Source organism: Gymnoscopelus braueri (assembly GCF_963280865.1).
Source record: "Gymnoscopelus braueri genome assembly, chromosome: 22".
Lineage (NCBI taxonomy): Eukaryota > Metazoa > Chordata > Actinopteri > Myctophiformes > Myctophidae > Gymnoscopelus > Gymnoscopelus braueri.
The window spans coordinates 26,331,483-26,356,041 of NC_137624.1; the positions used below are offsets into that span (position 1 = coordinate 26,331,483).

The window sequence follows — 24,559 nt, forward strand, 5'->3', positions numbered from 1 at the left end:
ACTGTACTGTGTGTGTGTGTGTGTGTGTGTGTGTGTGTGTGTGTGTGTGTGTGTGTGTGTGTGTGTGCGCGTGTGCGTGTGTGTGTGTGTGTGTGTGTAAGCAGAACCAAACCACCATGTGTCCTTTAGGATGTTGATTAAGTCCTTCATCAGAGGCTGTGAATCCCTGAGTCCACATTTCATGTTTGTATTGTTGATTAAAAATGAGTGCAATAAACATCGATAAAGATCTACGTTTGTTGTAGTTGTATATTATTATTATTTTCTTTGCACGTTTGAACCTATATTCATTTTAGTTAGTTCAAAAGTTCGGCCTTTTCTGGATCAGTGCCCACTTGAAAATCCGTTGACCAATCAATCGATTGTATTCCGGCTTGGATCAAGTATAGTATACATTCCTATTTATCGGTATCACAATGAACATACAAATGTCAAGGTTCTAAAGAAAAAATACATTATTATTATTTAAATTAATGTTATATTATCAATTATTTTGGGGAGACACTTGCAATATCCTCACGTCCCACCAGGGGGTCCCCAGCCCATATGGTTGTGAAACGCTGAGATAGATGACTATTTGATTGATTTACAGAGCAAAGCAATCAATTACCTTTGTCGCCATGTACAGTATGCTTGGTTATAGTGTTCCATTGAGACATATTTATGATTAATTATGCACTGTGTGACCCCCTTGGGTGCCAACCAGGCCATTACTGTAAAAGAAGAAAAAAAACTAAGCCCTTGAAGGGGGCTAATAGAAGAGACAAACCATTCTTACCCTGCACAATAAAACATCAAAGAGGGGGCATGTCTGCCAAGAAGTAGCTCTTTAAAAAAAAAAAGAAGGTTATAGGCCTATTTACAAATGTACAAAACCAGGCAAAGATCAAAACGTTTCGTTTCACTCTAGCCACTAAAGCTGCCAGTCAACGTCATTCAAATCACTGGGGGAAATGTACTGTGTGCGTGTTCATGTGTCATGAGTACAACGGCATTGTGAGCAAATTCCCTGCTTTGGCATTGCCTATTTGCACACATAGACAGATAGTGATGACAGTGGTGGAAAAAGTACTAAAATGTTTTACTTAAGTAAAAGTATCAATGTTTTCAAATGTATAAAAAATCTTTTGAAAATAGCAGATCTACAAGCTCACAATGCGTCGCGACGCGATTGTGAGCTTGTAGATCGGCTATTTTCAAATGGCCGAAATGTATATAGGGCTGAAATGGTTAATGTATGTTTTGTAATAATAATCAAAATCTTCAAAGTAACTAGTAAATAAAGTTGAATTGTAGTGGAGTAAAAGCACAATATGTGCCTCCGAGATGTAGTGGAGTGGAAGTAAAAGTACTGAAAATTGGAAATACTTGTAAAAGTACCTCAATATTGTACTTAAGTAAATGTACTTGAGTAAATGTACTTAGTTACTTTACACTACCGAGTGATGAAAATGTGTAATCACTACATTAAGTGTGATTTACGGCCGTGACTCTAGTTAATTACGTACACGTCTGTGTTTTAAATGACAACTGACCTCAAGCGGTAAGCATGTTTCACCAAGCAGTAATAGTACAAGACACGCATCACATGTGTCTCATAAGCTTGCTGTCTGATTACAGAAATAAAGCTTGTGTTCCCTTGCTAATTGTATCATTTCCTTTTGCGGTTTTCTCACTTTGGTGGATCTAACACTTTTAACCACACATAAGGGGAAAAAAGGAGTGGACCAAGTACAACCAACCCCGGTCAACTGTTATGAGTTTAAGTGTAGAGGGTATAAAAGCAAGGGATAATTTACGGCACGCCGGTCGTTGTTGAGAAATAATCCCCGACAGGATGATTAAATCCAGAGGCAAAGCCGAGGGGTTTTAATGATCCTGAAATTATCCCGTTTATTACACGGCTACTTAATAAATCGAATTAATAAATTGACCCAAAAGTAATAACAAAACGAATATTTCCTTGCTTACGGTTATGAAAGTATTCCATAAGTGTCGCGCTGGGCGGACACGGTAGCCTCGGAAAACAAGTAAGTGTTGATCAAATAGAATATATTTTCGGTTACTGCATTGTCTATTTCTCCCTTCAAATGTTTTCAAAAACATTCTTGAGAGCAATGTTTAGCCGTAAATGACATTGTGTTTGTTTAGATGGCTGTGATGTTGGATACATCATCAAATCAAGCAGCGCAGCAGGTGCTCTGATTGTAGAGCTCATCGGTCATTCTTCAGAAATAACACACAGCTGAATTCAGTGATTGACAATCAGAATCAAGCATTCAACCAAGCCGTGTAATAATGGTTAATAGTAGAGCCTAGTGTTCACCTTACATTATATCATTCTCCAGTGAAATCATTCACAGCTGGTATTAAGATAAATGAATGCAGCTTCTTAAAGAGGAAGTGATTTGAAGAAGGAAGCAAATAATTAAATGTGGCTGTTTTATTGATTTTGGGGAAATGCAGAAGAAAAACACCAGTGTACCTGTTCATCATCCTTCTTTGTTATTGTATTCAGTTGCAAATGGCCTGCTTCCACTGTCTCTGGTGTATTTTGTTCTGGGGTTATTTTAGTTTTTTAGCTAGTGATGGTGAACTAGTAAACTATAACTTGACTCATGTTTCCACACCAATACAGAGTTAAACACAGTTAACCCCCTTAAAGGAGTAGTTCACCCAAAAAAATACTTATTTTCAATCAATTACACACCCCATGAAGCCTTGAATTCATGGAGATTGTTTTGTTATTGTCGCATTCCTCAGCCAATAATTTGATGAAGGGGTCATCGGTCAATAGACTCTTTGAGTGTCCTACTAGAGACTCCGCTGGTCATCAAATTTTGTTTTTTAACACAAAACCTTTCAGATGGGGGGGTCAGCGGCAAAATACATATAATGTTGGGGGTCCTTGGCACAAAAACATTTGAGAACTACTGATTTAGAAGGCATTTGTAGAATCGGCCTCAGGTCTTAATGGATTAATACAAAATACAGTGATGTATTATTATAGGTTAGGCTACCCAACAGCACATAAAGTAACTAAAATCAGCCCCACCGTTGCCAGCAGCAACGTTAAAGTGATGAACATTAATGCATTATTAAATATGTTGTACGTTGTGAAATAGCCCATTCTGCATAATGACTACTTTTGCGTTGGTATTTTAAGTACTGTACATTTTGATGCCAATTCCTTTTGGACTTAATCTCGAGTACAATTTTGAATGCAGGACAAAACGTTTTTAAAAAGCAAATTGGACCTTCCGTTCCAGATGTACTGGCCAAAAGATTAGCCGATTTACGATGTTTGAGTTCTGGCCATGTTCGCCAGTCTTTTTTTTAATAACACGGGCTAGGAAGGTCGTACGGCGACGAACTAGATACCTGAGTAAAGTTCACTTTGAGCTGCATCCAACGCATCCACTAACCGGGCCCGAAAATGTCGGGTCGGGTAGGGTCAGGTTCGGGCAGAATTTGAGAACTCTAGTGAAAAAATTGCAGATCTACAAGCTCACAAACGCGTCGCATCGCGACACGTTGTGAGCTTGAAAAATATATATTTTAATGGCAAAAAGAAAAGGAGAGGATAAGGATAAAGTTTTAGACATGAGCTCAGTTCTGGGCTCTCCCCAGGCTGGCAGAGGGAGAGTAGCGCCCAGGATTACATAGGCAATTGGCACTGGGTGAAAAAAAATTGTAGGATAAAAAAACTATTTTTTTTAAGGATAAAGTTTTGGACATACAAGGTATTCCACCCGACAGTGCTTCCACACGTGCTTTGCAGCAACGGCAGCTCGCTCACCTTTCTGGTACTGCAGCCAGAGCTGCTGCTGGGCCTTCTTGCTGGGGAAGTAGACGTTGCAGCTGAGCTCGGAGCCGTAGAGCGCCTCGGACACGTAGTGGCTGCCGTACTGCTGCAGGAAGGCCAGCAGCTCCTCCCGGGTGCTCTCCGCCGACAAGGTCTTCAGCACCTTAGAGAAGCCTGCCGGGGGTCCATGGAGGAGACGATGAGAGAAGAAGAAGAATACAGAGATTTTTTTGTTATTTTTTATCAGAAAAAGGAAGGGAGTAAGGGGTTAGCTGGACATCCCAAAATGACTTTTTTTCTATTGATTAGTCACCCCACGGAGACTTGAATTATGGATATTTTTTAGTTTTTGTCGCATTCCTAAGCCAATAATTTGATGACCGGCAGCGGTTCCGGTATGAGACACAAAGAGTCTCCTTTGTCTCTCCTGCCGAAACCGCTGCCTACCGGTCCGCTGGTCATCAAATGATTTTTGGGGGGGTGAACTATCCCTTTAAGGTTAGTCAAGCTTGTGCTGTTTTTGTCTTGTTGTGTGAACGTGTGATCGCTTTCAAAATAAAGATGTGGAAGTTAAGTCATTCCGTTCCAGAAAAAAAGGAGGGAAAAAAACCCACTGGTGATAGATGATTCATATTAGGCCATTTATATTTTATAGAACAAAGCCCAGGACATGCAAGACCTCTCTATGGATATGTCCAAGAGAAATCCACCTTTTTTGTTATTCCCCACTCTCTTCTCAAAGGCAGGGCTTCTTCTAGCTTTCTTAAAAAAAAAAAAAAAACCTGCTCTTCCCCTTACTTTGTAAAACATACCGTAACCACTTCAACTATGGCTATTTGAACATAGCCGATTTACAAGCTCACTTGTAAATCTGTGTATAAAAAAGGGTTTTTATACATTTGGAAACTTGTGAAATGGGAAATTGTGCATAATGAGTACTTTTAGTACTTCAGTATATTGTCCTAGTCACTTTGCAGATGTAGATTATTAACCCATTAAAACCGGGAAAGCATCTGTGTCATTTTAGAAATTTTGGCTATATTACAGCTTTTGTACTTTTACTCAAGTCAATTTGGAATACCGGACTTTTACTTGTAAAAGAGTATCTTTACATGGTGGTATTGATACTTTTACTCAAGTAAAACATGCGAGTACCACTGCTGTTTTGGCATGTCACCACCAGACCATCAGGTCATCGCCAGGTTAGTAACCCCAGCTGTGGCAGTTGGCCACTAGAGGGCACCAGAGCACAAGCCCACACAGACAAACACAATACAATGTTTACCTTTATCCAATAGCATGAATGTAGTGTATGAGATCAACTATACCTCTGCAGTAAATAACCTTTAAGAATAATCATAAACACAGGTACGCAGGTAGTATGCCTTCCCCCAAACGTCTTCTTTATAGCATCAGAACAGACTAAACGGAACATTTTATGTTTGGTTTTGCCTTGGGATTCTGTTTAATGATTATTGAGGGGTTTTATCATTGGTACCTTACGGCTCTTTAAACGAGCAGTATTCCTGTGTGTGTTGTTAGGTCCTCTGCACAGACACACCAATCACCTACTGTACACCCAAATAGATTTAATTTCAGCTGATGACACTTTTATCGAGTCCAATTTGGTTTATGAACTGCTGAGCGGGTCTGAAAAGAGCCAGCACTGATAGTCGGCTGTCTGGGAGCGGTAATAATTCTAAATCACTCACGTCGAGATTTCTTAATATTTGTCCTCTTAATCTCAAGTTTATCCTTAAAGCTGCACTATGTAACTTTCTTCTTCTACCCCATATTTGAACCAGGTTTAAGTGCAGTTTTCTTCCTTTTTTTATTATCATTGAGCTAATGCTTGGTCAGGGGATAAAATTAATCTTGACCTTCAGGTCAACATTCGTGTCTGACCTGTGACCTGTGTCTAGGTGAGACATGACCTTCGACACAATCTCTATAGAAGAGCAGGGAGACAAAACACAACCACCCCAATTGTATAATAAGTTATATTGGATATTACAGATTGGATACATTTACATTTACATTTTATTTATAGATGTATGTATTTTTTCAGCAGTAACCTTATCTCCAGTGTGAACTGATTATCTTGCTATGACTTTTAATATTCTTTGTTACTGCCCTGCCAAAAAAAAGAAGAAGAAAGAAAACTAAAAACTACTATTAATCATGCAGACAGTCCTGCATGATTAATAGCACCACTCAAATTAGAATGAAATAAATATATATTTCAAAGACATATCAAACTCTAAAGATGTTTTACAAGGTTGACTGATTCCTCCCTATTCTGGGGTATAGGATATTTAGTGCAGAGCGAAAACAAGAGGGCGGCCCTGTACTGTGTATAATAGCCCTGGGGAATAGAGCACAATGTTGTCGTATAAGTTTGCAAGCGTATTGCAGACGGAAGACCGTACAAGTCTATTCAGTTCAGTTCAATTACTGAGGTCCCCGCTGAAGAATATGAGAAAACATAAATCAGTTTTCACATTGCTGATCATGATTTTAATGTAATTCACCCACTGAGTGCTTATTCCATTCCTCATCGAGAACAATGTGCAAAAACGTGGAAAATGGAAGATGTTTCTCATTAGATAAGATAAGATAGACTTTAATGTATTTGTTTGGGCCCACAGCACAGCACTCCCTGACTGTACCCTCAGCTCTCTGCTTTATTGTCCTCCCTATAATAAACAACACAATGGCTACATTACACTCCCCCTTCCATATCTTTAACATCTCCCTATAGCATCATTGTCTTTGATGTATACTCTGTGTTTTAAGACTCATATTTCTTTGGTATGTTTTTGTTGTTTTAAAAAAAAAACTGCAGAAACAATTTAGTTGAAAAATGCAGGTTTAGGTTTCCATTCCGTGAGTGGACTGTGGAGTATAATAAATATATCATGCAGGGCCCTAGTGTGTTCTCTACATGCTCACTTTGGTTTGGTTGGCCCATGTTAGATACCTTACATTTAGTTGGACAAATGACAATTTTACCAAGGGTGTAGAGTACACCTTGAGTAATGCACTTGAGTACTGCACTTAACCACTTAAACCCCACTAGACCATACACGTCGGGGATATGAGCACCCACAGTGCGTCATGGTCCGCTCGTTTCACGGATGGTTCGCTTGTTTCACGGATGTGGCAACACCAGTGCTTGTTTCACGCACATGAATTGGCAACCCGGGAGCCAGCGAACACAAAAAACGTGAATAAACAGCTGACATTTGGGGAAAGCGAAAAACAGCCTTCGCCTGTTTCGTGCACATGTTAATGGTCAATGGCTGTGTGCAAATGCAGATCAAAATTGCTCCAGCCACTGAGGAGAACCGGGCAGAAGAGATTTTGGGGACGCACAGACAGACGCACAGAGCTTTGTAGAATTATTGGATGATGATGATTGGATGATATGGTTGAGCAGAGTACCCCAGGGCTCTATGCTAGTGTATTTGCTGTTTTCTGTTATTGCAGAAAACAGCAGATTGACAAGCTCACAACGCGTCACGTTCTACACAGCTTGTCGATCTGTTGTTTTCAGCGAAAGCTTTCCCCATAATACGAATGCTGGGGTTTAAAGGTGGCTGACCCTAATATCAATACAGGGTGAAGATTCCTTCATGTAACTAACTACTAGTCTAGTGTACCAAATTCACTTTGCAACTGAATGCACTGGGCTTGCATTCAGTAAGAAGCATTGTGAATGCAGGGCAATGGTCATCAAAGCGTCCATGAACATGAATGGAATAATACTTAATAGGCTGCGTCCTACCTGTGGACAAGGTGATGGAGCTGAGTTTGACTTTGTACAGGTTGCTCCTCACTCTCCACTGCTGTACCATGGGGTAGCCCATGGCTTCATTGAACTGTGCATCCCCTATAACACACAGAGAGAGAGAGAGAGAGAGAGAGAGAGAGAGAGAGAGAGAGAGAGAGAGAGAGAGAGAGAGAGAGAGAGAGAGAGAGAGAAAACATACACATTGGTTAAAGAAATCTTCAAGTAATTTAAAGGTAGTGTAAGTGATTTTCTTTGGCTAAAATAATATACTGATAGTACTCATTGCTATAGACTAGAGTGTTTGTTCAGTAACAGGAGTCTCCATGTCTTTCCAGCTCTTTATTAAACTACCAGGATAGAGAACTCAGTCAGGATACAGATTAAAAAAGTGAAATTTGAAGTGGTGACACAAAGATATGAGCAGACACAATTGGAACTGGATCACTATCAAAATTAAGCTGATAATTGGGTGCTCTCTCCTGATTGGCTGAAATGTTGTCACCTACCTGAGTTTATTAAAGAGCTGGAGAGACAGGGAGACCCCTGTGACTGAACAAACACTCCATAAACATGATTACTATCAGAATATAGTGCTTTAACCTTGTAACATAACGCTTTTTGTTTTAACCAAAACATATCACTTACCCTACCTTTAAAATGAAATAAATTATAGTTTTTTTTGTGGGTCATGGTCATGGATACTGTAGCAGTTTCATGCAAGAAAACTCAAAATCAAATATTTCTGAACGTTCCTGATCATTTGGTTTGGACAAGTCATTCCAGCTCGATCCTTTATCACAGGAAGTTCCCAAATAAAACTTTTTTTTCCGTGACGCTCATCCTCTCCATTTCCAACTGGCGCCCCCTGGCGCCCCCCTTGGGGGGGGCCGCGGCCGCCACTTTGAGAGCCATGTGCTTTATCAAAACTTCATTGCCTTTCACACACACCGGCCATATGTCATCCTTTAATTCCCCCCACCGTGCTTTTTGATCAATGGCAGACAGATGGCACAGGTAAGCACTCCAACTGGATTGCTGACATTAAAAGCCGGAGCAATATTGTCTCGGGCCTGTAATTCAATTACGAAACTTTCATACAAGTCTAAACTCAAAAGCCATTAACCCGTTAAGAACGGGAACGCATCCGTGTGTCATTTCACGATTTCTTTGGGCTATTCAAAAATAGCAGATATACAAGCTCATAGTGCGGCACCGAGTGCCGCACTATGAGCTTGTATATCTGCAATTTTTTTGGAAAGAAATCGTGAAAATGTGTGCAATCGATATTATTATATCTACATTTTTAACTCAAATCTTTGCTTCTGGGGGGTCCCTGGAACAAATTATTTTCAGATGTGAGTCCCCGGTCAAATACTCATTTTGGGGGTCCTTCACAGTCCCAACCACTGAGATACTGTATATAGCAACATACCTTAAAAAAAAGGGTTAGGATTTAGAAGACATTTGTAGAATAGAATCCCCCAGAAGATTTGAGTTACAAGTGTTCGCTTTAAAAAATAAAAAATATATATATTCAAAGATCTGCACAAATTTTCACGATTTTTCTAAAATAGCAGATCTACAAGCTCATAGCGCGGCACTCGGTGCCGTGCTATGAGCTTGTATATCTTGTATATCTGCTATCAGCCAAAGGAATCTAAAAATGACACACAGATGCGTTCGCGGTCTTAATGGGTTAAAACAAAACTGGAGAGCAAGAAACAATAACAAATAAATGGCCACTTAAAATGAGCTCTTATGGAGAGGGTGTATGTTGTGCTCAAGCACTCATGTTGGGTTCGTGCCTGAGACATGATGAGAGGCATGGCTGGAGTGTATACTTGTGTATGTGTGTGTGTGTGTGTGTGTGTGTGTGTGTGTGTGTGTGTGTGTGTGTGTGTGTGTGTGTGTGTGTGTGTGTGTGTGTTCTTGTAATTACAGTGAGGCCCAAATGTCCCCACAAGTATAGTAGAATTTGAGAAACAGACGTTGCGAGGACAATTTCCCTGGTCCTCACGAGAGAAATGCTTACATCCCACCTCTCCCGAAAGTTGCGGGAGTCTCCCGGAAATCAGCGTCTGCTCCCGGACACCCACGAGTGGTAATAAATCTCCCGCAAATGCCGGATCTGGTCTAAAGCCCGCCTACTAAATATATGAACATAATATGCCAATATATGGCAAATATATGCAGAATAATGCTGCATAAATGCCATATTCAGGTTCATATATGTGGATTTATAGGAAATATATGTGTCATATATAGCTCATATTTATCCATATATGTTAAACAAATATGTGGAATATATTAAAAATATTAAAAGTTCATATATCTTTCCAAGGTGGGATGTCTGGAAGTGGTTGTTTTGTGGTAACAAATATTTTGGGGAGTTAGGTGGTCAATAATAATGTGGGAAGTGGGAACACAACCTGACAGGAATCAAAAAGGGTCATATTAGCCTGCCGTTACTTTCCGCCACTGGTGGTTGTGAAGGTGTCGGTGGCGTTAAGTGGCCGCATGCAGTGACATCACACAAGACACACGCAATGAAGATAGCTGTTGACGGTGGGCTGTTCATGTTGCAATTGCAACTGCAATTCTGTGGAAGGTTATTAATGTAAGCAGGATTATGACTTATAGCCTACATGTTTCAGATCTCCCTCCACACAGCTGATTCAAATGAATGATCAATCTCTTACTATCAAGCCCTTAAGTCGCTTAACAAGCAGCATTCAATCCCCATGGGGGGATTCAGGTGCCATCGCAGCAACAGCAGTTAATGAAACACAGGAGGTAAAGGCTACAGCAAAGAAGAAGAGCAAGTGTCAGAGCAGAATCAAAACAAATGAGAATACAATTAAATAAAGAATAAAACATTAGAGACCAGACTCCATACTAAAATGGTGACTCTGTGAGTCTGCGACCATGCATGCACGCGTGTGTGCGACCGTGCGTGTGTATGTGCGTGCGTACGTGTGTTGTTTCCTCCTGAAAAGGCCTGATGAATCCCCCAGAGGAGGAGCTCTAAGGTACACTGTAGACCAAAGTACTGGAGCCAATCCAGCTAATGGAGGGATTAGGGAGTTCAAGGTGAGGGTCTGGCCTCCAAAGCTAAAATGTCACAGTGGCTAAAGCTCCTGCAGGCTGGCTTTGAAACAGTGGGTTTATAATGGGAGGCGGAGTGTCTGGATTTACAAGACTGTGCATGCATGTGTGTGTGTGTGTGTGTGTGTGTGTGTGTGTGTGTGTGTGTGTGTGTGTGTGTGTGTGTGTGTGTGTGTGTGTGTGTGTGTGTGTGTGTGTGTGTGTGTGTGTGTGTGCACACGTGCGTGTGTGTTTACTCCACTACAATTATTTGAAAACTTTATTGTTACCACGGTTGTTACTTTGTAGATTTGAATTATTATTACAAAACATGCATTAACCACTTCAGCCGATCTACAAGCTCACAACAGTTGTGAGGTTGTAGATCTGCTATTTTCAAAATATTTTAATACATTTTATACAATATGATACCTTGGATAATACTGCATAATACTGCATAATGAGTATATATAATATATAATATATATATATATAATGTATATATATATATAATATATAATAATGAGTTTACTTGGTGTTTCTACATTGCATACTTTTACTTTACTTTTTCCACCACTCTTCAATATAGATGTCACAACAATTTTCAAAGTTGAGATTCTTAGCTTTTCCATTATAACTAACTCACTTAAAGTGATTAAACTGAAGCAAACACAAACAAGCAACAATACACTTTAGAAGTGACTGTACAGAAAAACAAGCCCAATTAAGTCAAATAAGCAAAGATGGCAATGCCTGATTTGTACAAAAATATCCCATCAACAAGCTCACAATGTGTCGACGCGTTGCAAGCTTGTAAATCTGCTATTTTCAGCACGGCGGGACACTGTTGTATAGGGCCGAGTATAAATTAGGCATAAAGAGTGCGAAGCAGGTCGTTCGTTGCTGAAAAAAGATTCTTCGTGCTCAGCAAAACCTACCCTGGATGAAAAGACTAAAATACACACTGTTCTACACAGACAGACTTTTTAGAGCAGCTATAACACAGGAAGTCTGTTTGAACCTTCCCTAAAGCAACCCTGGCCAACACTCACACACATCCTAGACTCTTCTCCCTCCTGACTCCCGAGCTGTGGAATAAACGCCCCATTGCAGTCAGAACTGCAGATGAACTCCCTATTTTCCGCCGTAATCTCTTAAAACTCACCTCTTCAGACCCCACCTCACCCCCCCCCCCCCCCCCCCCCCCCCCCCGGCACTCTTCTCTCCTTGTATCACTTCTTGTCACATTTGATTTGATAGATGCTCGTTATAGTTATACCATGCATTTACAGTATGTTGGTTATTTATTTATTCATGTGTTTGATAGTTAGATTTGATTTAGCTTCACCACAAATCTTAACACGTTGACTGCCATTGACGTCTATAGAAGTCGTATACCATTTGAAAATAGCCACATTGTGAGCTTGTAGATCTGCTTTTCAAAAGATTACATTTGAAAACACATTTGAAAACCTGTGAAAAGGGACATTCTGCATAATGTGTACTTTTACTTTTGTACTTTAAGTATATTTTGATACCAATACTTTTGTACTTTTACTCAAGTACATTTTGAATACAGGACTTCTACTTGTAACAGAATATATACCTTGCAGTATTGATACTTTTACTTAAGTAAAAAATGTGAGTACTTTCCGCCACTGCTGGCACTCTGGTGCCAGGAGAACACAACGTCGACAAGACCAAGGAGGGCGGAGGAGAGAGAGCATGCTAGTTATTATGGGGACAAAGGGTATCCTGACAGCACCTCCGTACTGTCAAATAAATGTTCATAACATCAGGACTGTCCTGACTTCCTCCCTATTATGTGACCACTGTCAGTGGGGTGGCGATATGATATATCTCCATGAATTAATGGGCAGTGGAATACATGGTGACAGGACCGTATCATCCCAGCCGGTCCAATCCGATCCACCACACGATGCTGCTGTTGCTGTACCGTTGTAGTGGTAACTCTGCCTCAGCAACAAAAGCAGCACAAAGTGCAGACTTGCTGCGTCGGCATTTTTTTGCTACTAAACAATATTTTGGTCATTTGTTGTAATTGAATCAGACATGTGTGTGCCATCCTGAGGAATGCTGATATGGCCTCAGACTGCTGAATGTTATGAAACAGATACACAAAGGCGCCGTTGACAAGAAAAAAAAAGAACTTTGGTTAAAGGAAATGCTATACTCTCAATGTCATATCTTTGGATTAGTCCGCTTCTGACAACCGTCGTCCCTATTCTGGGCGCGCGGATATTCTGTGAAAATGCTGTGGATGGATATATCTGTGAATAATGTTCAGCTAAGAGATTGGGTGTAGAGGAAAATGTCTGAATACTTATTCAGTAGTCAAGGACCCCCAAAATGATATGTATTTGGTTTACGGACCCCCCCATCTCAGATTTTTTTCCCAGGGACCCCAGAAACAAAGATCTTGGTTAAAAAATGTGCTTAAAAAAATATATATATATTCAAAGATTTGCAAAAAAATCACGATTTTTTGAAAATAGTAGATCTGCAAGCTCATAGCGCAGCACGAAATGACGCACTATGAGCTTTTATATCTGCTATTTTTGAATAGTCAAAGTATAAAATAATGGTTAAAGTGGTTAAAATCTAAAATGGCACAGATGCCTTCCCGATTTTACTGGGTTAAACCACAAGCAAAACTAGAAAAAGTGCTCTTCGGAGCACAGGTCTCCGCCAGGTCAGGTACAGGGACGCTGGAAGTGGGGTGCTGAGGGTGCTGCAGCACCCCTGGTGGTGGGGAAGAGAAAGAAAAAAAATGGAAAAATAATAGTTTTTTTTTTTTGTAAATTAACACATTCCATGCCAGAGTTTAATCTCATAATGTACTCACCAGTGCCAGCGTTTTATTGTTGTTTTTTTGTTTTTTTCATGTCGCCACAGACCTCGCTAAATAAGTTAAAAGTGCATTTTAAAAGTCATTTGGTTCTAAACACACAGCGGATCTGTGAGAAACGGCCAGCGAAAATAGTTTCCAAATCCGAGCCGCCATATTGAAGATACAGTGGATCAACGCTAAACAGTGATCAGCGAGGAGAAAAACAACAACCGAGAAAATCGAGTTTTAAACAGGATCCCAGACAGGAAGCGGATACGATCGAAAAAAACGGAACCCGAATAATTCTGTTTCCGACCGGAAACCAGAAACGGAAATGGATCAAAAAAATTCGGAAAGTGCACCTGGGGCAATTTCAATGGGAATCGGCGGTTCGCGTAGATCTACGCGACTGGCACGCTGCGGCTTTAAATAGGTTCGCGTAGATCTACGCGACTGGCATTCAATGTGTTGTTAAACAAATATATAAAGTCTATATACACACTTATATATTAAAACAATGATGTATTTAACTTTGGGGAATAATATTTTTGTTGAAAAAGGTGAAAAAATTGAAAAAGGTGAAACATTTTTTGGGGAAATGTGAAGAAAAAAAAAACGCGCACGCGCGCTTCGCCGGCGTGCGGAGTCCCCCGCCAAGCCCAGCCCCCCTTGGAATAAATGACTTCCAGCGCCCCTGGTCAGGTACGTTATTGTGGCCTCCTTTGAGGCATTTTGTTCAAAACGGACCAATCCTGCAAACTTTGGAAGCCAACCTTAGCCAATGGGGATGGAATATGGAAAATCGGACAGATCCGGGTTGATCACATGACTATAGAGATACTGTGCATGACGTTTGGATCAAATCTGTAGGAGTAATATAAAAAAAAAAGGGTTTTGCACAAATCGACCTCCTGGTGGCGCTATAACAGGCCCATGTGAAAAATTTGGGGCAGAGGTTCTGAATTGGCATCGATGGAGTGTGTGTGCACAGTTTCGCAGCGACCGGGCCAACGGTGCCGGAGATTAGCTGCTAACGGACGGACAGGACACACGGACGGACACACGGACGGACACACGGACGGACACACAGGCGGTCGGACGGACAGGGTGCAAAACATACTCTCTCGCCATGCCTTTCGGCCTGGCGGAGACAATAATAACCAATCTAGTATCATATCGTAAATCGAGTATTTACTTGAGTATTTATACTTTGTCCACCACTGAGTGGGCGTGAACCTTTAAGTTGTACTAGGACTGTCATGTTTTCCCCATTCATCCGCAGCTGATGAGTGTTTTGCTGCAATGTCACAATGCGCTTAACAGCTTCCTGTGGTGAGATGCATCAACCTTCAGATGACAGTCAGCCTTCAAGCTGGCATACTGTACATATATTATTCAATGATAGTGATGATGTAGGAGTCCATAGTAATTATAGGAATGCATTATAACACAATTTATTGAGTAGTCTGCTGGAGGGCAACGCTAGTCAATTTAGGATATCTTTTACAGTAAATGTTTTCTTCCATGGTCTGGTGCCATTAAATAGATATATGTGCTAGCATGAAAATGTCTCTTCCTTTATGCCATGAATATGCATAGACTCGATTAGAGCCTCCCTCCATGCAAAAAGATAATAAATCGTATAAAAAGAGAGCACCTAGGAAATGTCATTTAACTCTTTACTGTAGCCTCTTTGATCATTGAAAACAACACATGATGAAAGTATGCCAAACTAACTAGTGTTAATTTAACACTGAGGATTCTTTCTGATGTGTAAACAGTAGCTCTGGGAAGTGACAAATGTAAATGTACACATCGTCCCTGTCGGTGGAAACCTTATGTCGGAAAATAGGAAAAAAATAACCTGTGTTCTGGGTTGTAGTCGAGACCACCTTAGGCGAGTCCAAGTCAAGACCAAGTCCGAGGGGGGGCGAGTCCGAGTCAAGACCAAGTCCGAGGGGGGGGCGAGTCCGAGTCAAGACCGAGTCCGGAAGGCTAGGGAGGGGGTCGAGTCCGAGAGGAGACCGACAGGAGGCGAGACCGAGTCGAGACCGAGACCACTTTTTTAAAATGTATTATTATTTGATAGCTGTCCATAAGTACCAGACAGCTCTCTTATAGGGGCTCCTCATAATATGGGGTTAATACAATTATTTCATTGCATTGTAGTGACTTGGACTCGAGTGGACTCGGTGGGGGTAGAGTCCCGAGTCCCTTAGTCCGAGACCGAGTCAAGACCGAGTCAAATCATGGGCGAGACCGAGACGAGACCGAGTAAATCAAAATGCGGACTCGAGACCGGTCTCGAGTACTACAACCCTAGTAGTTTTTATGAATTCACATATTGGATGGTTCAATATTTATAAAACCCACAGACACAGTTTGCATAAACCACTTTCACTTTGTGAGCTTGTAGTTTTGCTACTTTTGTGTGACATTGTAGTATGACAAAGTAGTAGGGCATTAATTTACAGGGAAAAAAACATAAAAAGTTGAAATATGGAGATACAAGGTTTCTGCCCAACAGAATACTGTTACACACACACACACACACACACACACACACACACACACACACACACACACACACACACACACACACACACACACACACACACACACACACACACACACACACACACACACACACACACACACACACACACACACACACACACACACACACCTGTGAGGAGCTGCAGGTTGGGCAGGGGCTCGGACAGAACCCCTCGACACTGCTCCTCTACGGGCAGGGGGATGACCGCGAGCCCATCGGCCAGCTGGGGGAAGTCCTTGATGAAGTTGTTGTCTCTGTGAAACAGGGAGATAAGGGAATAAGGAGGAAAGAAAGATTTAGTTACACGTGGACACCCGTCTCAAAATATGTTGTTCCAGGGACCCCCAGAGGCAAAGATTTGAGTTAAAAATGTTTGCTTTAAAAAATATATACGTATATATTCAAAGATTTGCACACATTTTCACGAAAAAGAAATAGCAGATTTGCTATAAAAATAAAAATAAATGCAGGATTTGCAGGATTTACAACGAGACACACGTTGGTCACTCTGCCTCGCTCAACTGTCACATGACTTGGAATAAAAGATGTACCAAGGACTCTGATCTCTGATTACACCGAGATAGTTATTGTACTCATTGCACTGTGTGGACACTGTCACTTATCTTTGCATTGTGTTTCTGAGGACACTATAACCTGGTGTTTTTTTCTGCATAGTGCAACATAGCAGGTGTATACTCTTGTATACTGTTGTTCTTTATTTATGGTGCTTCTTACTGTTATTGTCTCCGCCAGGCCGAAGGCATGGCGAGAGAGTATGTTTTACCCCCTGTCCGTCCGTGTGTGTGTGTGTCCGTCTGTCACCAGCTAATCTCCGGCACCGTTGGCCCGGTCGCTCCGAAACTGTGCACACACACTCCCTGGATGCCAATTCAGAACTTCTGCCCCAAGTATTTCACATGGGCCTGTTATAGCGCCACCAGGAGGCTGATTTGTGCAAAACCCATTTTTTTATATTACTCCTACAAATTTTATCCAAACGTCATGCAAATCAGTACACAGTATCTCTATAGTCATGTGATCAACACGGCTCTGTCCAATTTCCCATATTCCATCCTCATTGCCTAAGGTTGGCTTCCAAAGTTTGCAGGATTGGTCCGTTTTGAACAAAAAGCCTCAAAGTATACACACAGCTTGCGCTTTCCGTGAAATTTCACACGCACATTCCCACTAGGCCGAGGAAGAAATGCCACCCTTCTCACATTGGCCTGTTATAGCGCCACCAGCAGGTCTAATTTAGCAAAACACATTTTTGGAACAAAATGCCTCAAATCATGAATGCAGTGTCAATGCAAGAATAAATGGCACGGTTGGCACCCTTTTCACATTGGCCTATCATAGCGCCACCAGGAGGCCAGAATAACGTACCTGACCTGGCGGAGACCTGTGCTCCGAGGAGCACTTTTTCTAGTCTTGTATTCGTTTTACTTGAGGATAAGGTTAGAAATAAGTGTAGGGTTAGGCATAGTTTTACTGAGGTTAAGTTTAGGAATAAGGTTAGGTTTTGGCACCGTTTTACTGAGGTTACGTTTAGAAATAAGGTTAGGTTTAGGCATAGTAGGCTAGTTTACTGAGGTTACGTTTAAGAATGCCAGGTGAATAGCCTACCGGCGGATTTGCCCGGGGCGACTGTGTTTTGGGGCGAGTGTTTTGGTATTTAACAGCAGTGCGCATGAGATTGGTTACATATCAATCGGCTGTTAACATTAAACTATGAGAGAACAGGCGATATGGATTTGGGAGCGTAATTACAATGCATTGGTCTCATTTTAAAACCGAAGGTTAAAGAGTATAGCCTATCTGTAATGAAAGAACACCCCCCCCGCCCCCTTGGCCAAAACTCCTTAGGAAAGGGCAGTTCGCCTCTCTGCTAGAAACATGCGACCGCCTGTCTCGCTGCCTTGGAAGAAATGGGCCTGTGACGTTAAATTGTGGGCGTTCACTCCCTTTCATATAAATAGGGGGGCGGGGCTAAGGTCCCTAGGGACTAAATCGATTTATAGGAGTGGGCTACACCCACTCAAAAAATAAAGGGGTATTCACTCGTGACCCATAAAAATTGGTCCGAGACCCACATATGGGTCCCGACCCACTGTTTGGGAAACCGTGCTTTGTCTCTATAGAGACAAGCAATGATTTTGATGTTAATAAAAAACTCTTTTACAGTATGCAGCTGATGTTAATGATGAACTACTTAACAGTATGTAGTCACACACCACTTATTTAGTTGTTTTTCATTTTTTATTCAGTGTTTTTTTGTTTTTTTGTTAAGAGAACGTTTTACTTATATTATTCTATTAACATTAACATTAATATTTGATTCATTACAATGCTATGGATTTCACCTTTAATTGAATTCTGAGAGAGTACAAATGGAACCAAATACTCACTTTGTATGCACTTGGGTTGTGTCCAGCTTTGTCTGGTTTATACTTGTAGATTTATACTTGATCGTGTGCCAAAAATAGCCGCTCTACAAGCTCACATGTCTGTATCATAAATAACCTAATTTATGTTTATGTTTTTGTTTTTGTTTTTTATTTAGTTTTTGTCTCTGTTTTGTATTTGTGTCCCTGCCTCAAAAGGACCACAATGGAAACAACCCTTCGGGCTTTCTTGTGTTTTTATTGTCTCCGCCAGGCCGAAAGGCATGGCGAGAGAGTATGTTTTCGCCCCTGTCCGTCCGTCCGTCCGTGTGTCCGTCCGTGTGTCCGTCCGTCCTGTCTGTGTGTTAGCAGCTAATCTCCGGCACCGTTGGCCCGGTCGCTCCGAAACTGTGCACACACACTCCCTGGATGCCAATTCAGAACCTCTGCCCCATATTCTTCACATGGGCCTGTTATAGCGCCACCTGGAGGCCGATGTGTGCAAAACAAATTTTTTTCCCATTACTCCTACAGCTTTTAATTAAACGTCATGCAAATCGGTACACAGTATCTCTATAGTCATGTGATCAACCAGGATCTGTTCAATTTCCCATATTCCATCCTCATTGGCTAAGGTTGGCTTCCAAAGTTTGCAGGATTGGTTAGTTTTGAACAAACTGCCTCAAATCATGAACGCAGCTTGCCATTTCCATAAAATTGCACACGCACATTCCCACTAGGCCGAGGAAGAAATGCCACTTAAAACTTTCAAATCAGCCTCATGGTGGCGCTATAACAGGCCAATTTGCATTTTTAACTATAACTGCACCGAAACTTTGCACGCATAGTCCCTAGAGGCCAAGGAAAAACATTTGCACTGCATTTTTCACATCTGCTTTTTACAGCGCCACCAGGAGGCCGACTTATGTCAATAACATTTTTGGATATTAATCCTTCAGATTTTATCCAAACATCACGCAAATCGGTACACAGTATCTCTATAGTCATGTGATCAAGACGCATCTGTCCGATATTTCATATTCCATCCTGATTGGCTAAGGTTGGCTTCCAAAATGTGCGCAGCTTGCCATTTCCGTGAAAATTTGCACGCACATTCCCACTAGGCCGAGGAAGAAATGCCACCCTTTTCACATTGGCCTATTATAGCGCCACCAGGAGGCCACAATAACCTACCTGACCTGGCGGAGACCTGTGCTCCGAGGAGCACTTTTTCTAGTCCTTTTTAATTCATTTTCAATAAAGTGCTCAATCAATAATACAGTATAATGTAATATAATATAGTTATTTTAGCTTGTTTGCTAATATTATATCATATTGTTAGCACAGTCTGCGGAGAATGTCACAACAACACGTCGCTGCATGTACTACTTTTATGTTGAGGGGAAAATAATACCTCTTTCTATTTTTTTAAAATAAACCTCTTTTAATCCTAAATCTTCAACTTTTGTATTTGACATTACTGCTGACAGTGTTGATTATAGATAATAATACCTTAGGTAATGAGAGGGTGGCAGGGTGTATTTTAAGGGTGGCATGATAGATGTATTGTTTTGTTCCATAGGACATTATATAATTATAACCTTTTCTATTAATGTCCATGTTATTTACATATAAGTGAAGGTACTCATGTTGTGTCTAAGGCTTCAAGACTCTTTGAACAGTCTTGGCCTATTCTGCAAAGGCATACATAATTACACACACATCGACAGTGGGTGTTAGACTAAAGAAACTAATATTTAAAGAGGTAGAGCGGCTAGAGCCCACACCACACCGTCTTCAAGATAAAGGATCACTTTATTGAGTTGACGTTTCGATCCTCACAATGTGTGTGTGTGTGTGTGTGTGTGTGTGTGTGTGTGTGTGTGTGTGTGTGTGTGTGTGTGTGTGTGTGTGTGTGTGTGTGTGTGTGTGTGTGTGTGTTCTGCACTTTATCTGCACTTTGCCACATCATGAAAGACGACACCAGTTAAGGGTTAACTGCTGCTGTTGCATAATCTCAATGACGTATCAAAAACGAAAGTTAAAACCACAGCAGTGTGTCTGACAACAGCGCTACGTTCTCTTATAACAACTTCATTTCAAATCAACAGGATTCTTAATAAACAGAAAGGACTTACAGACAGGTGAGCATATAGGCTACATAAGCTTTTCTGTACGGAATACAGACCAAAAACATATTTGTTTTAATTTGCCGTGGTTCTTATTTCATGTGGTTCTACCGTATGTGTGTGTGCGTGTGTGTGTGTGTGTGTGTGTGTGTGTGTGTGTTTGTGTCTGTCTGTCTGTCTGTGTGTGTGTGTCTCTCTCTCTCTGTGTGTGTCTCTCTCTCTCTCTGTGTGTGTGTGTGTGTGTGTGTGTGTGTGTGTGTGTGTGTGTGTGTGTGTGTGTGTGTGTGTGTGTGTGTGTGTGTGTGTGTGTGTGTGTGTGTGTGTGTGTGTGTGTGTGTGTGTGTGTGTGTGTGTGTGTGTGTGTGTGTGTGTGTGTGTGTACAAAACACGAGTGGCCTGAATATTGCTGGCATGACAAAGAGCAAAGCCAAACAACTTGATGAATGTTGCTCTGTTTCAGTTGTTATAGGCAGTTTGTCTGTGTGGAGGAGAAGGTGCTATACTGTATGTACCCTTAGGTGTCCATGAACTGTCAAACCCTGTTGCATTTGATTCCCTGTAAATTAATATTTGTGGATTCAAATAAATAATTAAAATGTGCGTGCGTGCGTGCGTGCGTGTGAGAGAGAGAGAGAGAGAGAGAGAGAGAGAGAGAGAGAGAGAGTTTGGGTGTGGGTGTGGGTGTGTGGTTGGGTCGCTGTTCTTTGGTTATAATAGTTTTGTATTTTTTATGTGAAGTACATTAAGTCTAATTGGTATGAAATGTGCTATACAAATACCACTGACTTCACTTTCACTTTTGTTCTCAGTGAGTATAAATGGCGTCTGCCAGCAGCCTCCTGTCTGAAGAGCAGTTCCTGTGTTCTATCTGTCTGGATGTGTTCACTGATCCAATCACCACTCAATGTGGACACAACTACTGCAAAGCCTGCATCACACATTACTGGGATAGTAATGATGCATGTCTGTGTCCACTATGTAACAAAATGTTCTATAAAAGACCAGAGATCTTTGTCAATACTTTCATCTCTGAGATGGTTGATCAGTTCAGGAAGTCAAAGCAGCTGAAAGAATTGTCCAACACGATCCAGGAACCTGCTAAACCAGATGAAGTGTCATGTGACGTCTGCACTGAGACCAAGCTCAAGGCTCTTAAGTCCTGTCTGGGATGTCTGACGTCCTACTGTGAGACTCACCTGGAGCCTCATCAGAGAGTCACATCGTTAAAACGACACAAACTAATCAACCCTGTGAAGAACCTGGAAGACATTATGTGTAAGAAACATGACAGACCTCTGGAGCTGTTCTGTAAGACTGACCACATGTGTGTTTGTCAGTTCTGCACTGAGTCAGACCACAAGTTACATCAAATTGTATCTCTGAAAGAGGAATATGAAGGAAAGAAGGCAGAGCTGGGAAAAACAGAGGTTGAAGTTCAGAAGATGATCCAGGAGAGACAAGAGAAGATTCAGGAGGTCAAACACTCAGTAGAGCTCAGCAAGAAAGATGCAGACAGAGAGATAGCGGACAGTGTGCAGGTCTTCACTGCTCTGGTGAGCTGTATTGAGAGAAGCCAGGCTGAGGTCATTGATGTGATTGAAGAGAAGCAGAAAGAAACACAGAAACAGGCTGAAGGCTTCATTAAAGAGCTGGAACAGGAAATAACTGAGTTAAAGAAGAGAAGCTCTGAGGTGAAGCAGCTCTCACACACTGAAGACCACATACACTTCCTCCAGAACCTCACACCTATCAACATTCCTCCACCCACCAAGGACTGGACAAAGGTCAATGTCCATCAGTCTTCATATCTAGGGATTGTGAGGACAACTATGGCTCAGCTGGAGAAGACACTCAGTCAAGTGATGGAGAAGAAGCTGGGTGATGACCTGAGCAGGATCCAGAAATATGCAGTGGATGTAACTCTGGACCCTGATACAGCACACTGCAATCTCATCCTGTCTGAGGATGGAAAACAAGTGAGTCATGGAGATGTAAAGAAGAACCTTCCAGCCAACACAGAGAGATTCTCTCGTAGTTATTCTGTTTTAGGAAAACAAAGCTTCTCCTCAGGAAGGTTTTACTATGAGATTCAAGTTAAAGAGATTAGTAACTGGGATTTAGGAGTGGCCAGAGAGTCCATCGACAGGAAGGGATTATTCACATTGATCCCGAACAAGGGTTTCTGGACTATAGGGTTGAGGAATGGAAATGAGTACAGGGCTGCTGCTGCTGACCCTCATGTCATCCTCAATGTAAGAGAGAAGGTCCAGAAAGTTGGACTGTTTGTGGATTATGAGGAGGGTCTGGTCTCCTTTTATGATGTGGAGGCCAGAGTTCATCTCTACTCTTTCACTGGCTGCACCTTCACTGAGAAACTCTATCCACTCTTCAATCCATGGAGAAACTCTAGTGGTAAAAAATCTGCTCCTCTGACTATCTCTCCTGTCAATTACACACATTAAACTAATCCTCAGCTTTCCATGAAAAGATTGATTGTGATTTAAGACAAGTTTGATATTAAAGGCTCATGTTAGCTTTTTTCATCAAACTGTCAAATCCACCCGATTGTCAAATTAAATGTATAAGAACTTCAATTTATTTAACAACATGTCTGAAAAGACTGGTTTGCAAATGGCGTTCTCCTCTGAATATTTCAGGTGAAAAATCAGTTTTGTAGCCTACTTTAGAGCAGTGGTTCCCAAACTTTTTAGCTCGAGACCCAAAAGAGTGTCTCCCCAGGACCCAAACTAGTGAAAATAGCAGATCTACAAGCTCACAACACGTCGCATCGTGACGTGTTGTGAGCTTGTAGATCTGCTATTTTCACTACTTAAAAGTATTGTTTAATGGAATTCTTTTTGAAAAAACGTTTGAATTTGTTCTTAACTGAAAACCTTTTGAAAAAAGAATTAAAAACAAAATGTTGGAAATAAAAATGTAAAGGGGTATTCACTCACGACCCATAAAAATTGGTCCGCGACCCACGTATAGGTCCCGATCCACTGTTTGGGAAACAGTGCTTTGTCTCTATAGAGACAAGCAATGATTCTGATGTTAATAATAAACTATTTTACAGTATGCAGCTGATGTTAATGATGAACTACTTCACAGTATGTAGCTACACCACTTATTTTGTTGTCTTTAATTTTGTATTCAGTGTTTTTTCAGTTTTTGCTAAGAGAACACTTTACTTATATTATTTTATTAACATTAATATTTGATTCACTTTAATGTTATGGATTTCACCTTTAATTGAATTCTGAGAGAGTACAAATAGAATGCACTTGGGTTGGGTTGGGTCGAGCTTACTCTGGTTTATACTTATAAACTAGATTTATACTTAATTGTTATGTGCCAAAATTAGCCGCTCTACAAGCTCACATGTCTGTATCATAAATATACACATTTATGTAAAAAAAAATTGTTTAGTTTTTTTCTCCGTGTAACCCAGGTGGAAAACCCAGCTTACATAAGCTACAATAGTTAACCACGTTAACTAAGACATGATTGTATTTATTATTTGAAATTCATTATAAGTTGTTTTATTTAAAAACATGCACAAAACAATCTATCTCTGAAACTAATACTACCTCATTAGTGGTTGATTTGTATTTCACGAGGTACACTTGAAAGCATCTCTAGTACAGAGCAGCAGTTGTGGTTTACAAGCACACTTGAAAGCCTCACAGACACGCAGTGAAAAGTGACGTCACCACGTCAGCACGTTCCTTCACACTGCGACGTCAACCTGAAATCAGCCAGCAAGTAGCTGAGAGATAAAATAATTAAATAAAAACAAAATAATATAACTAAGAACAGATACACCAGCTGTGGCTACAGTGTGGTGCTGTGTCTTAGCTTCACAGAGGGGAATCCTACAGCCGTTTGGTGCAAGAACAGCACGTTAGCCCACTCGGCAAAACCCCTTGTGAGATTGATAGCCGTTTCACACTCGG

The 24,559-nt window shown here is 41.1% G+C and overlaps 2 protein-coding genes across 2 annotated transcripts in view; one reads left to right on the plus strand and one right to left on the minus strand.

Moving 5' to 3' along the window:
- astn2 (astrotactin 2) overlaps positions 1 to 24,559 on the minus strand; it is a gene marked incomplete at both ends in the record, with an annotated part of 625,858 nt that overhangs the window by 130,559 nt on the left and 470,740 nt on the right. The window contains 3 exons of the mRNA XM_080420257.1: positions 3,800 to 3,979; positions 7,593 to 7,697; positions 16,220 to 16,344. Of these exons, the coding sequence (XP_080276383.1) occupies positions 3,800 to 3,979; positions 7,593 to 7,697; positions 16,220 to 16,344 (410 nt within the window). The remainder of the gene's footprint in view (positions 1 to 3,799; positions 3,980 to 7,592; positions 7,698 to 16,219; positions 16,345 to 24,559) is intronic.
- On the plus strand, positions 20,502 to 23,339 carry LOC308077990 (E3 ubiquitin-protein ligase TRIM39-like). The gene is made up of 2 exons (XM_080419020.1): positions 20,502 to 20,618; positions 21,413 to 23,339. The coding sequence occupies exon 2, from the start codon at positions 21,422 to 21,424 to the stop codon at positions 23,063 to 23,065; it is 1,644 nt and encodes a 547-aa protein (XP_080275146.1). The 5' UTR covers positions 20,502 to 20,618; positions 21,413 to 21,421; the 3' UTR covers positions 23,066 to 23,339.